General features: G+C 37.2%; 1 protein-coding gene across 1 annotated transcript in view; it reads left to right on the top strand.

Annotated features, from left to right (window-relative positions):
* Positions 1-7,643, top strand: part of CCL28 (C-C motif chemokine ligand 28) — a 32,338-nt gene extending 24,695 nt beyond the window's left edge. The window contains exon 3 of the mRNA XM_074208568.1: positions 675-7,643. Within this exon, the coding sequence (XP_074064669.1) occupies positions 675-873 (199 nt within the window). The 3' untranslated portion in view covers positions 874-7,643. The remainder of the gene's footprint in view (positions 1-674) is intronic.
* The last annotated feature ends 7,385 nt before the right edge of the window (positions 7,644-15,028 follow it).

Genomic DNA, 15,028 nt, shown 5'->3' on the forward strand with positions numbered 1-15,028 from the left:
GAAGGCAGTTCGTTAGTCTTTACATCATTCCCATAGTATGCATTGATCTAAGTTGAATGTGATGAGAGAGAAATCATATTCTTAAGGAAGAAACATATAGTATGAGCTATAGCAGAGTTGCATAATAAGACAACTTTTTTTTAATTAAAGGTAATAGTCTTTGGTCTTCGTTCAAACTCCACAATTCTTTCTCAGGATAAAGATATCTCCATTGCAGAAATCCCAAAAATGTGCCTTATTGTTGCCCTGTTGGTATGAACACATCCATTAAGGTTGATCATCGCCCTCAAGTTGCTGTTAGGGTGTATAGTGTTTTTCTGGTTCTGCTTATCTTGTTCAGCATCAGTTCATGCAAATCTTTCCAGGCTTCCCTGAATTCCCATCCCTCCTGGTTTCTAATAGAACAATAGTGTTCCATCACATACATATACCACACTTTGTTAAGCCATTCCCCAGTTGATGGACATTCCCTCAGTTTCCATTTCTTTGCCACCACAAACAGAGCTGCTATGAACATTTTTGTACAAGTGATGTTTTTACCCTTTTTCATACTCTCTTCAAGGTTAGAGAACACATTTAAAGGGAGGAGGTTATATGAGTAATAATTACTCTATGTTTTCAATTATGTTTCCTAAAAATCTTCCTCTTCTCTCCCCTCCATTTTTTTCTGGTAGTCTCTATGTCCATCATCGAAAATACTGTGTCAGTCCAAATAATCACACTCTTAAGACGTGGATGAAAATGCAAAAGAACAAGAAAAATGCAAAAGGAAATATTTGTCACAGGAAGAAACACCCCCACAGGAAGAAGAGGAAGAGTAAAATGACAAAGCAAAGATGGCTTCATAAACATGGACAGAAAACTCTTTATTAACAAATGAGTCTAAAAAAAGGGCTTCCCTGCAATGAACCTCTGAAGTGACTGGTTATATGGATTTACCGTAAATTATACAGAGACAAAAAAAAAAAGATCAGAATATTAGAAATCAATTCTCAAGGAGAAAGAAAAAGTAGGAAACTGTTTTCTGCAATATACTAAGTAGTTAAGAATAAACTTGGATAGGAAAACAAAACCAAAAAAATGCTATATATCTTAGAAGAAGAGGAGAGCCATTTTGAATGGGGAAATTGATGCTAGATTATAAATAAAAATAACAAAAGATTCAGACCAATTCTCTCTTGTGATTTCACTCTTTCCCCAAGGTCAGATTCAAAGAGGGTTTTTTAACTATTTTTCCCAGTTACACATAAACATTCATTTTTTTGTTAAGATTTTTTGTGCCACATTTTTCTCACTTTCTTCCTTTCCTCCTCCCCTTGACAGCAAATAATCTGATATAGATTACACGTGTACAACTCTGTTCAACATAGGTTTTAATCCTTAACTTAGTTCTCCTGAATGTCATCAATTTCTTCCCAAACTTTACACCCATACCTTTCTTGTCAAATGATATAATTATCTGACTTCTTGAGTATCAGAGGACAGGAACCAATGAACCCTTTATTCAGTGCCCTAAGCAGCATTATCTATTGCTGAAGGCTGATTTGGGGATGGAATTAGGACATCTGTAGGATCTAGAACCAATCATTGGCAAAAATACCCTGAGACGGGGCAGCTAGGTGACATAGTGGATAAAGCACTGGCCTTGGAGTCAGGAGTGCCTGGGTTCAAATCTGGCCTCAGACCCTTAATCATTACCTAGCTGTGTGGCCTTGGGCAAGCCACTTAACCCCATTTGCCTTGCAAAAACCTAAAAAAAAAATACCCTGAGAGTAGCCCTTGCATTATACTGGAAAGTACCAAAGCAAAGGGTGTGGAGAGAATGTCTTGTTTTGGTTGGCATAAGCATAAAGCAAGTCCCTGGAATTTTTTTGTTCAGGAGCCCAGAATTCAAATTTATTTCTGCTATTACATTTTTAGTTTTAATAAGAATTGTTTGGAAAACATAAAAAAAAGCCTAAAAGATACACAATTTGTACAAATATGGGCAAAGAAACTCTAGAGAGATTAAACAGAATTTATCGTGATTTTCCTATGATTTGTACAAGAGTATTCAGAGTCAGAATTGAATTCAAGGTATTGAAATGAATTATAAAGTCTTCATAGATAAACTTCACATTTGCAAATTTTCTGCAACCTCTTTGTTTCATTTTAACCTACCAGATTGTAAAGCACTATGTTAGCTTATAAAGTTTACAATATGCTTCTTTCACAATAAAGGTGTTGAAAATTCTATTATGTTTTTATAAATGAGCAGGCTAAAATTCAGAAACTGAGTCACAGGAGTTCAAAAGTGATATTCAAATCTAAGCACTCTCTGTCTTACTGCCTGATGTCTTGCAATGGATTTACCATACTGCTTTTGTTCAGACCCATCATTTTAGTATGCAAGTAGAACTAATAAAGAAGACGTACTTTCATGGTGTTTGTTTCCTTTCTACTACTAACAGCCCAGCAGACATCAAATTTTATAAGACCGATTTTTTTGCTTTGAGTTTCTTCACCTTTCTGATCTATTCAGCATACAACCTATCAAAATCATTTTTCTAAGGTACAGGTCTGGTCATGTTACTCACTTACCTCAAAACCCTGAGGTAGTTTTTTATCACCTCTCAGGTGAAATATCACCACAATCTGTCTCAGTCTTATTTTATATTATTTCTCTACACATATTTTGTTCTAACCAAATTAGCCTCCTACCTGGTTTTTTTGTTTTTTTTGGTTTTTTTTTTAGATTTTTCAAGGCAATGGGGTTAAGTGACTTGCCCAAGGCCACACAGCTAGGTAATTATTAAGTGTCTGAGGCCGAATTTAAACTCAGGTACTCCTGACTCCAAGACCAGTGCTCTATCCACTGCACCACCTAGCCGCCCCAACCTCCTACCTGTTTGCCAAACTCGAAACTCTCTTTAATGCTACCCCATAAACATAATACAATCCCTTCTCAGAATTTGTCTTTCCTTTTCTCCTTTCAAAAATCAGGTCAAGGTGTCCCCCCTTCTATAGAATCTTCACTCTTACAACCAATTCTTAACTACTTCTTCCATTTTTAGTGTTTACTTCTCTATGTACATGTTATTGCCTTTCAATAGATTGTAAGTTTCTTGAGGTTAGATTCTGTTTTGTTTTTCTCTAGTGCTTATCACCATATGAAATACATATATTTCTTGCATTGAATTAATTTTTTAAAAAGTTGGATGCTATTGCATGAGGGCTAAGATTTGCATGTGAGTTTTGAGGCAGAATTTGATTCTGGGTACTAGAGGTTATCAAATATTACTCAAAGGTAAGCTTTGTTTTTGCAAAATCTCCTACAACCTATCTTTATTTCATTTTAACACACTATGTTGCAAAGTAAATTCATCAAATATTTTGACAAAACTCATTTTATTGTGAGGTAAGTATACTTCAGAAATATTTAAACAACTTGTAATTTTCCTACAGCTTCACAAATTTAAAACAAGCTTTTTTGTTGCAAGTGTGGTTGAATTTAAGACCAAAATTTGTATTTGCTGGTTTTTAACTTTGAACACTATTCCTGTTCTCCAGTTTCCTTTGCTAGATCCTGTTAAAAGAATTAAAAGTTATTTCCATTTATTTATTTTTAACTAAACAATCACTTCTCAACTTTTCCCTTCCAAAGAAAACCAAAACAAGATGTTTAAGCAAGTCTGTAAGATAGAGCAATCAAATTGCCCAAGGGTAATGACTTTATTCACCTACGTCCTCCAGCTTTCATTCAGTTCTAAGTGGATTTCAACATCAGTCATCTGGAATTAAAAGTGTTTCATTGCACTTGCCCTGGCCTTCCTTTATCTTTTAGTGTTATCTTCATTTTTCTGCTAGAGATTGACATTGTTCAAATTGACCTAATATAGTGTTTCTGGGCTAAGTTTCCTTTTATCTTTTTCATTCTTGTCTTGAGTTTACTCCACTTGAGCATACAGTACTGCTTTAGGGACCTACATTTATGCTATCTTTGTAGTATCTCCTCTAATAGATCATAATCTCTATTAGGGAATTAAAACCATTTTCCAAATCCATTGGACTAATGGTTTGCCTTTCATTTTCAAAGAAGATCACATTAGTATTGGACTACATAAGAAATTAAAGACGGGGAAGAGGAAAGCCAGAATTCTGACCCTAGAAAGCAAACAAACTCAGAACATGTTGGTTCTTGTCCTTTGTCAACAAAGAAGACCAAAATGACATCACTATGTCTGAGACAAATTACAATATGTCTCCAACTGTGGCTGATCAGACCACTACAAACTTGAAATGCTCTGCCACAGGTTGGGCACAAATAGTGCATGTGTACTCTAACACATGTCATATTTCCTTTGAGCTGCTTCAATTCTGCCTTCCTCATAGCATACAGCCCACTCACTGATGAGGACATGCCATGCTATGCGATCCTGTTGCCAGTGTCTCCCATGTTGTACAGTTAATTCTAAAGTTCTTCAATGAGTCTTGATATCTCTTCTTTTTTTTTTAGGTTTGTTTTTTTTTTTTTTTTTGCAAGGCAATGGGGTTAAGTAACTTGGCCAAGGCCACACAGTTAGGTAATTATTAAGTGTCTGAGGCAGGATTTGAACTTAGTTACTCCTGACTCCAGTGCTCTATCCACTGTGCCACTAGCTGTCCCTTTGATATCTCTTCTTCTGACCCCCTTGTGAACACTAGCCCTTTATGAGTTCTCCATAAAATAGTTTTTTTGACAAGTGTACTTCTGGCATTCTAACAATGTGTCCAGCCCATTGTAGTTGCACTTTCTGTAGTAATGTTGTAATGCTAAGAAGTTTAGATAAGAAAGAACCTCAGTGTCTGGTATCTTCTCCTGCCAGGTAATCTTCAGATCTTCCTAAGACAATTTAAATGGAAGTGTTTCAATTTTCCTGACATGGTGCTAGTAGACTGCTCAGGTTTCACAGGCATACAGCAATGAGGTCAGCACAAAGGTTTTGTAGACCTTCAGTTTGGTAGTCAGTCTAATACCTCTTCTCTCCCATACTTTCTTTTGGCGTCTCCCAAATACAGAATTAGCTCTGGCAATGCAAATATCAACCACATTATAAGTGAACCTCCTTGGAAGGACACTGCCAAGTGAACTTGTCTACAGTACTGAAAACTTCTCCATTTGCTGTAATCAGTGGTTCCACATATGGATGGTGTATTGCTGGCTCATGGAGCACCTGTGTTTTCTTGATGTTAATTGTTAGACCAGAATTAGCACAAACAGCAAAGAATTGATCCATATTTTGTTGCATCTCATCTTCAGAGGTTGCACTGAGTATTCAATCATCTGCAAACAAAAGATCACGCACCAATACTCCCTCCACTTTGGGTTTGTAGCCTTTTCAGGATGAAGAATTTGCCATCAGTACAGTAGATGACTGATGCCATGTTCATCCTCAGTGAAGGCGTTTGATCACATGGCTGAAAACATCATGTTAAAAAGCATGGGAGCAAGGATACAGTTTTGTTTTACTCTATTGGTGACTGGGAAATCTCTAGAGCATCATCCACTATCCAGAACCTGGACATGCCTGCCATCATGGAATTGATGTTCAATACTTGTAGAGTGAAGGTGAACAATATGATTTTACTATATGGTTAGTAATTAGAATGAGTGGAGATTGTGAACCACCAAAATGCATGATGGCACAGTGTATAAAGTAGCAGACCTAGAGTTAAGAAGACTCATCTGAACTCAGATACTTACTAGCTATGTCACCCTGGGCAAGTCACTTAACACTATTGGCTTCAGTTCCTCATCTGTAAAATGAACAGAAGGAAATGGCAAACTATTCAGTATTCTTGCCAAGAATACCCCCAAACAGGTCAGAAACTGAAACAACTAAACAATAAAATAGCAGAGGAGTAAGAAAGGAGAGATATATAACAACTAAGTACCTTCTTTAAGAATTATACTTATTAGAGAAATGCAAATTAAAGCATCTCTGATGCTTTACCACTTCACATCTCTCAGACTGACCAATATGACCAGAAAGGACAATGATCAGTGTTGGGAGGGATGTGGGAAATCTGGGACACCAATATATTGTTGGTGAAACTGTGAACTCATCCAACCTTTCTGGAGAGCAATTTGGAATTATGCCCAAAGAGCAACGAAAAGTGTGCATACTCCTTTGATCCAGCAATACCACTACTGGGTCTATACTCTGAAGAGATGATGAAAAAAGGGTAAAAACATCACATACAAAAATATTCATAGCAGCCCTATTTGTGGTGGCAAAGAAATGGAAATTAAGTGAATGTCCTTTAATTGGGGAATGGATTAGCAAACTATGGTATATGTATGTCATGGAACACTATTGTGCTATTAGAAACCAGGAGGGATGGGAATTCAGGGAAGCCTGGAAAGATTTACATGAACTGATGCTGAGTGAGATGAGCAGAACCAGAAGAACACTGTACACCCTAACAGCAACATGGGGGTGATGATCAACCTTAATAGACTTGCTCATTCCATCAGTGCAACAGTCGGGCACATTTTTTGGCTATCTGCAATGGAAAATACCATCTGCATCCAGAGAAAGAATTGTGGAGTTCAAACAAAAACCAAAGATCATTACCTTTAATTTAAAAAAAAAAGTTATCTTATTATGTAATCTTGCTACCTCTTATATATTTTTTCTTATTAAGGATATGATTTCTCTCTCAACACATTCAGTTTAAATCAATGTATAGTATGGAAACAATGTAAAGACTAACAGACTGCCTTCTGGGGGAGGGGGAAGCAAGATTAGGAGAAAAATTGTAAAATTCAAAATAAATAAAATCTTTAAAAAAAAAAGAGAAAAGAGTTAACAATTCAGTTGTTTTTAGCCACATTCATATTTATGTTTACCAAGATCCATACTTTCTACTCTAAATATGTCCAAGTTGTATTTTGGTACCTAAAAATAAAAATAAATAAATTTTGAAAAAAATTCATATGAGGAAGGTGGTATAGTGACTAGAGCACCAGCCCTGGAGTCAGGAGGACCTGAGTTCAAAGCTAACTCCAGATACTTGATACTTACTAGCTATGTGACCTTGGTCTAGTCACTTAACCTCATTGTCTCACCAAAAAAAAAGAATTATATAGGGAAGTGTGAATTGCTGTGACTTGTAAACATATTCAGAGGAGGCATAGATCATAGGAATGCAGGAAAGCAGTAACAGTCTAGGGAAGGAAGATGCAACTGGTGCATGCAGGATGATTTGGTCTGTTTTAGGAAAACATTATTGTGGAAATAGACAATGCAAATCAATGTCTTACCTCTTTTTTACCTTGACATACATATTGGAAGTCAAGATTGTCTAAATACTATAAATTCAGACAGCAGCACTATTACTCTGCTCCTTTCAGAAAACAGACTTACTCTGTGTCTACTCCATCTGTATAGTAAGATAATTCTTGGAAAAAGGACACGTTAATCTCAGAAGTATTTTCATAATAGTTTTTAAAAATAACACTTAACTTGGGGCGGCTAGGTGGCGCAGTGGATAAATCACCAGCCCTGGAGTCAGGAGTACCTGGGTTCAATTCCAGTCTCAAACACTTAATAATTACCTAGCTGTGGCCTTGGGCAAGCCACTTAACTCCATTTGCCTTGCAAAAACCTAAAAAACAAAAAGCACTTAACTTATTTAATTCAAGTTGTTCCCAAAGATTTCTCTCATCCTTTCCTTATCCTTCCTCCAAATATCTATAAATGAATGAAGCTAATTATTTCCTTCATCGCAAAAGTCCTAGGAGGCAAAAAGCTAATATTCTCCCTAAGAATAGCAAAAATAGTACATAATCTTCCTGTATGCTATCTTATAATTTCATAAAGGATGGAGAAAATGTTTACTAATATTTTCAGTTGATCCAAAATCAAGTTTTCCTTTTAATATGCTTCCATACCTTCCAGAAAGGTAACAGTAAAAGTTCTTTTCTGTATCTCTGTTCTGCTGTGAAGATCAAGGGAGATCATGTCCCATCTGTACTTTGCCCATCAAAAGATCTTTAAATGGTCATTTCTAATTTTCACCCCAATACAAATCTTCAATCTAAAACTATCTAGTAATAAGCTCTAGTGTCCAAAACTAGCTAAACAAAGAGTTTTTTTCCCTTTAGGAAAGTATGTAAAAGTTCAAATTCAAAAACAGACACTAGTCTACCCCACCCTTCTCTGGGAGAATGAATTAAGAGTGCTGTTAACCAAATTTAGAACAAGAAATTTCTCTTATCTATTTGAGATTATGGTCTTCTCCATCCCCTGAAGAAACTGATGTTCCAATTACACCTATTGGCTGTACCCACTTTGTTTTCCAATTCAGGACAGTACAGTATACTAAGATACAGAGGGAAAGTCCCTATGAATCTTAAGGGGAATGGTCCACCAAAGGAGATGAGTAGTTTAGGGCTGTTGTTCAATTAAACTAGGTACTCTTAGCCTGAAATCTGTGAACTTAGTCTTTAAAAAAATTACATTTATTTCAATTGGTTTCCTTTAGAATTCTAGCTGTTTTATTGTATACATTTAAAAAAAATTATTCCCATAAAAGGGCCCATCAGCTTCACCAGACTGCCAGAGGGCTGTGAAGACTGCTTGGGCAATAGATCTTTGTGACTTTTCAAAACTAATCTTTCCAGTTCTGGTTTTCTAGACTGATCTTTTTTTTAAATTTATTTAAGGCAATGGGATCAAGTGACTTGTCCAAATTCACATAGCTAGGCAATTATTATGTGTCTGAGGTTGGGCAAGTCATTTAACTCTGCCTCAGTTTTCTTATCTATAAAAAGAGCTGACTGTGTGGCCTTGGGCAAGCCACTTAACCCCATTGCCTTGCACAAAAAAAAAATATAAAAAGAGCTGGAAAGAAGGAAATGGTAAACCATTTCAGTATCTTTGTCACAAAAACAAAACAAAACAAAACCCTAAATGGGGTCCCAAAGAGACAGCTATGACTAAAATAATTGAACAACAGAAAATTTCCTTGGACCCAGGAAGACCTGAGTTCAGGTCCCACCTTTGACAGATATAGGTTGGGCAAATCATCTGTCTTCTCAATACTCTAGGACAGAGGTGAATGGGGTATTCTTGTGCAAATGCTTGCTGGGCCTTTTCAGGGCTACTTCATCTACCTTTCACCCAACTGTGATTCCAAAGATCTGTAGTATGTACAGTGGCCATAACTTGACAAAACTATATCGGTCTAAACTAGGTCGAGGGTAACCAAGAGACCACAAACCCATGGGTGAGGTAAGTGTTGTCCACCTCAAGCAGGGGAAGACTTCATCTGGTGTATTGGGCCAATGAGAACAATTTGATCCAATAGTCATGAAGGTTGCTGAAGGATGTTCTTTGGAGCATTTAGAGACTGGTCAGACCTTAAAGATACCACAGTCACCTACTACATCCCACTCTATCACCAGTCTTCCTGACTTTTGTCTTGCCACTGGACTTTGATGATTTGAAGAGAGAGTGAAGCTGGGAACTTCATGCAATTCTGCCTGGATTTAATCCAATTTATAGGCAGCTCAAGACATCACCCATCACCTCAATGTCATTGGTTCTTTTCAAAAACAACAACAAAAACTCAACAGTTCCACAGCAGAGGTGTCAAAGAAGTGGACTACACACTTCTGAGGTCACATACTGAATTGTAATTAGGAAATTAATAAATAAATTGGGGGACAAAATAAATCAAAATATTTTAAAAGTAGATAATGTAAATCTGTGGTTTCTTTAGTCAATATGTGTCCATCATGGATCCTCATGTACAGTTAGTGGCCCTTCATTCTCTTTGAGTTTAAGCCCCTACTCTGGATAACTCTGGACTAGGGCTATAAATTGCAGAAAAGGTGGCTTGAAAGGTCAAAAGGTGGAATCAGAAGACCCAAGGTTTAAGGAGGATAGCAATGGAGGAATATAAAATTGTTTATTGAAGGAAGGAATAGCACAAAACAGACTTCAGCAGCAGGTTATTGAGGAGCTCAGTTTTATAGGGTATGGGCTATAGGAAGCAGGGAGATATGGTTTTCCTAGGGATTGAGAGTTATTTGGGATCTCCATGAAGGAGATGTTTGGGGCGGGGGGGGGGGGGGATCTCCTTGTAGATTGAGAGATGTTTGAAGTTTCTATGGAGGTTAGGATTTGTTTTCTCAGGAAATGATACTCAGTCAGACCCAACTATACAAGAATTTAACCTTCCACCCTTTTATGGGATTATAGTCAGTATAGGGATTAGGGGTAGTTAGGTGGGAGAGCACCAGTCAAGGGAAAGTCCCTTTTCCACAAAGACAATGGATGATTGATTAGACTGTCATCTCTGGACAATGATGAAACAGTGTTGTTAACTTCACATCATGCTTGAAGGATTTCTAGCTGCAAAAGATGGGGGGGGGGGGGGGTGTTGTAAAAGATGGGGGAATGCTTCATGGGAATTGGGACAATGGCCCAGTCTCTGCTGACTGCTTCCTAATGAAGAGGGGCAATGTAGGGTATGCAGGAAGGTCAGTGATGGCTTCAGTGGGGATGGGAAGGAGGCAGCAGCTTGATCTGGAGAACAGGGTATGAAACAGCAGTTAGAATTTTGATTTGAGATAGTCATTTTGCAATAATATTGTATGGAAGGGTCAAGAGAACCTTTGGACAATAAGAAGTAACTAGGACATGACCAAGGGATGGCCATAAGGGCCACATGTATCAATAGTTTTGAAGAACAAAGTCAATGACAAACAAGAGGAAAAAAAGCAAAAGCAGGAACATCAGGGGTGAATAAGCAGAAGTCATCAAAGATAAGCATTTTCCTTTTGAAGAGAAAGTGAAGGTCTTCAACTGTGGTCTTTTCCATGGTACACTTAATCCAGAGTACAACCTATTGGGAACTGATAATATGCACATAACAATAGCAGAAAGGAAAACAATAAGAATAATAATAATAATACAGACAAGTAGGGATGACAAAATAGTATTCCACGATTTCCATGGTTGAATCAAAGTATTTAGTATGTATCATGTAGTAGTTATTCAATTCAGGCAGCATTGGTCTTATCAGTATGTAGGGGAACAGTGCAGGGTACCAGGGCATGTTGTGCATATACCCATGTCTTTCATTGGCTGCTTGTTCTGATTGTGGAAATCTGCTAAAGAGAGGAAAAGCTGGGACACAAAACAAAATCAAATTATTCCTTGGTAATTCAACAAATGAACTCTGTCTGACTTTAGTGAAATGTCACAGTTAGGGGCAGCTAGGTGGCGCAGTGGATAGAGCACTGGCCCTGGAGTCAGGAGTACCTGGGTTCAAATCCAGCCTCAGACACTTAATAATTACCTAGCTGTATGCCCTTGGGCAAGCCACTTAACCCCATTGTCTTGCCAAAACTAAAAAAAAAAAAAAAAGTCACAGTTAACAGTCAGCCATGCAATCATGGCTCCGGAATAACCAGGTGGGAAAAATTCCTTTTCAAGGAGCATAATGGGGAAACTGAGCCAGAGGAAACCTGTCTTAGACTGAGACTAAAAATTATTCTTTAAGCCTGTTTCTAGACCCCCCCTAAACTACATTTCCTCTGAGTAGCTTATGACCTTAGCCTAAAGAAGTTTTTCCAAATGGTAGATCACTGATTTAATGATTCATCAGACAATACCTAAAATCACAGTCCAAAGACTTTTACCCCAAATAGCAAACTCCATCAATTACAGTTTAAGGCTAGATGCAATTATTTCCTTTCATGATAATTATAAACAATAAAAGTTTACTAGTCCAAACATACATAAGAAATTTCACTTAAAATTCATCACTTTCTTTTATTTTCTCCTCTTTAATTTGTCCTGATATAAAGATAAAATTATTAAATATCATTTCTGTATAAGACAAGAATTTGCAGGTCTGTAACAAGCTAGGTTCAATGTTTAGAAATTGCATGACTAAAGTTAATTTATTTCCCCAGGGCTAGTTGACCTTGCCCATACTGAATCAACAGGAATCTCAGAGAAAGGAACTGAGTTTGTTGTCCCTGCCCTGGTCTGGATCTAACAGTGTTGACCTACATTGGTGAAGGGAGGGGAGATTCAACCTCTACCCCTAACTAATTTGTACATCTGGTATAAGTGGCACTGAGATACCTTCAATTAATTAGCAAGCAGTTGTTGAGCACTTATGTCAGACACTGTGCTAGAAGCTTGGGATACAGATATAATAAACTACACAATCCTGACTAGCAAGAAGATTCCACTGTAACAGGGAAGACAAGTTCATGTCACACACACACACACACACACACACACACACACACACATATGGGAATGGGGGAAATAATACTGTAAATACAAAGCTGATGAACACAAAGTAGGTTGAGAGGGAAAGCATTCTTGTTGAAGGGATCTGGAAGGGTCTCATACAGAAGATGGTGTTTGAATTGTTAGAAAAAATGAGGAATCCTTTCAGGTAGAGGGTGAGGATAGAGTCCATGAATGGATAGGGAAAATGTATGTGAGGAACCAAGAGAAGGCCAGGCTGGCTAGATCTCAGAGTATGAGGAGAGAAAGTTTCAATCAGGATGTAGAAATAAGTTTGGGCAAGGTTGTGAAGGGCTTTAAGGGTTAAGCAGAGAAGTTTATATATTTATCCTAGAGATAATTAGAGTCCCTGGGAATAATTGGGTGGTGGTGGAGGGAGGGTTGTCACGTGGACTGATGTGCTTCAGGAAGGTCACTTCCACAATTGTGTGGAGGTAGTTTGAAATGAGGAGAGATTTGAGATAAGGACAACTAGAGACTGTTGAAATAATCTAGGTGAGAGATTTAGGTGTAACTGTGTGAGCAGAGGGCAGGGCTCAGATGGGAGAAATGTGGTATAGGTAAAACATATATTTGGTAATTAATGGAATACAGGGAGTAAGGACAAGTCAAGAGGTGAGAATAATGCCAATATTGTGAACCTGGACACTGGATAGACAGCAGAGGCTTCAACAGAAATAGTCATCCTAATAAACTTCAAAAACATAGAAGACCTGAATGTGAAAGGTCCTATCATAAACAAGTTAAAGGAGCAGAGAAGAAGACACCTTTCCTAACTGTGGCTAAGGAAGAGTTCTTGATCATGAGAGAGAGGACCATGGCAGATTAAAATGGACAATTTTGACTATATAAAATTCAAAATCTTTTGCATGGACAAGATCAGTGAAGTCAGAATTAGAAGGGAAATAATTAATTAGGAAGAAAATATTTGCAGCAAATTTCTTCAATTAGGGTCTGATGCTGCATATTTAAACTATATAGGGATATAGAATAAAGCAAATAGAATCAGGAGAGCAATTGATACATTGCCTACAATACTGTGAAGGGCAGTAACTTTGAAAGACTGAAAAACTCTGATAATATAATGACCAACTGGGTCTTTTTGTTTTGTTGTTTTTGCAAGGTTTAAGTGACTTGCCCAAGGTCACCCAGCTAGGTAATTGTTAAGGGTTTGAGGTCAAATTTGAACTCAGGTACTCCTGACTTCAGGTCCGATACTCTATCCATTGTACTACCAAGATGCCCACTATCATATTAAATACGCTTTAATAAGGGGCAGCTAGATGATGCAGTGACTAGGAGTCAAGTAGATCTGAGTTCAAATCCATCCTCAGATACTTACTAGCTACATGTGGCAAGTCACTTAACACCTATTTGCCTCAATTCCTCCCCTGTAAAATGGGAACACACTGGAGAAGGAAATGGCAAATCACTCTACTATCTTTGCCAAGAAAACCACAAATGGAGTCATAAAAGAGTCAGACATGGCTAAACAACAAAGAACAAAACTGCTTAAAATCTATACATTGTAGGTTTATGGTTTTATAAACAATCCTCTTTTCCTGTCCTTCTTTGTATATGGGAATGTTCTTCTTTGTTGATAGCTATCAAGTCGCTTCTTCCAAACTTCAGTATTTCTATCAAAGGCACCATCATATTTCTCGTCTTCCAGGTGTGCAACCTCAGTATTATACTAAATTCTTCTACCTGTCTTGCCTCATACATCTAATCAGTTGCAAATCTTATTGTTTCTCTTTTCATAACAGCTTTCACATCTACTTCCTGCTTTCACATAGTTACAAGCTTAGTTCAGGTCTTCATCACTTCTCACCCAGATTATGGAATCAACTTTCTTAATGATCTTCCAGTCTCAAATCTCTTAGTAGCACAGTACATCCTACAGATATCTAGCTAAGTAATTTTCCTTAAGCACAGCTCTGAACTTGTAACCCTTCTACTCAATCAATTCCATTGGTTTCCCATTGCCTCTAGAATTCTCCTTTGTTTAACTTTTAAAGTTTTTCATAACTTGACCCCAACCTGTCTTTCCAGTCAAACTGAACATCACTCATATTCTTTTAAACCCAATTTAGTCAAACTGGCTTTCTCTCTGTCCCTCACATATGTTACTCTATCTTCCATCTCTGGTCTTTGGACTAGTCATCCTTCATGCCTTGGAAAGCATTCCCCCCTTACCTCTACCCCACTATGTCTCTCTTTTCCTTTAAGATGCAGCTCAGATACTGTCTTCAGCAAAAACCTTTCCCTGGTCATCTCAACTGTGAATGCAGTCCTTCTCAAAATAGCTTGTATTTAACAACTTTGCATAAATAAACTTTTTTATTCACTTTATATTTTTGCTGTATATATTTATATATGAAATTGCTATGTACTTCATTAGTAAATGTTCCTAATCCCTGAGAAGGGATTGTTTCATTCTTTGTCCAATTTCTAGGACCTAGGATGGTACCTGGCCCATAATAGGTACTTAATAAATACTTGTTGATTGATTGAAATTCATAGTTAAAAATTATTTTTATAAAGTGTATATTAAATTAACAAAGCAGGAACAAAATTGCTATATGTCCCCTTATTTTTTGTTTTCTTCCATAAAAAACCTCACAAAATTATTATAAACAATAAAAACCAACAAACTTGAAAATGTCTATATGTGAAGAATGAAAGAGTTGTTTGTGAAATCATAATTCTTTTATGTGTATTTTTTAAAG

The sequence above is a fragment of the Macrotis lagotis genome, chromosome X, assembly GCF_037893015.1.
Source record: "Macrotis lagotis isolate mMagLag1 chromosome X, bilby.v1.9.chrom.fasta, whole genome shotgun sequence".
Taxonomy (NCBI): Eukaryota; Metazoa; Chordata; class Mammalia; order Peramelemorphia; family Peramelidae; genus Macrotis; species Macrotis lagotis.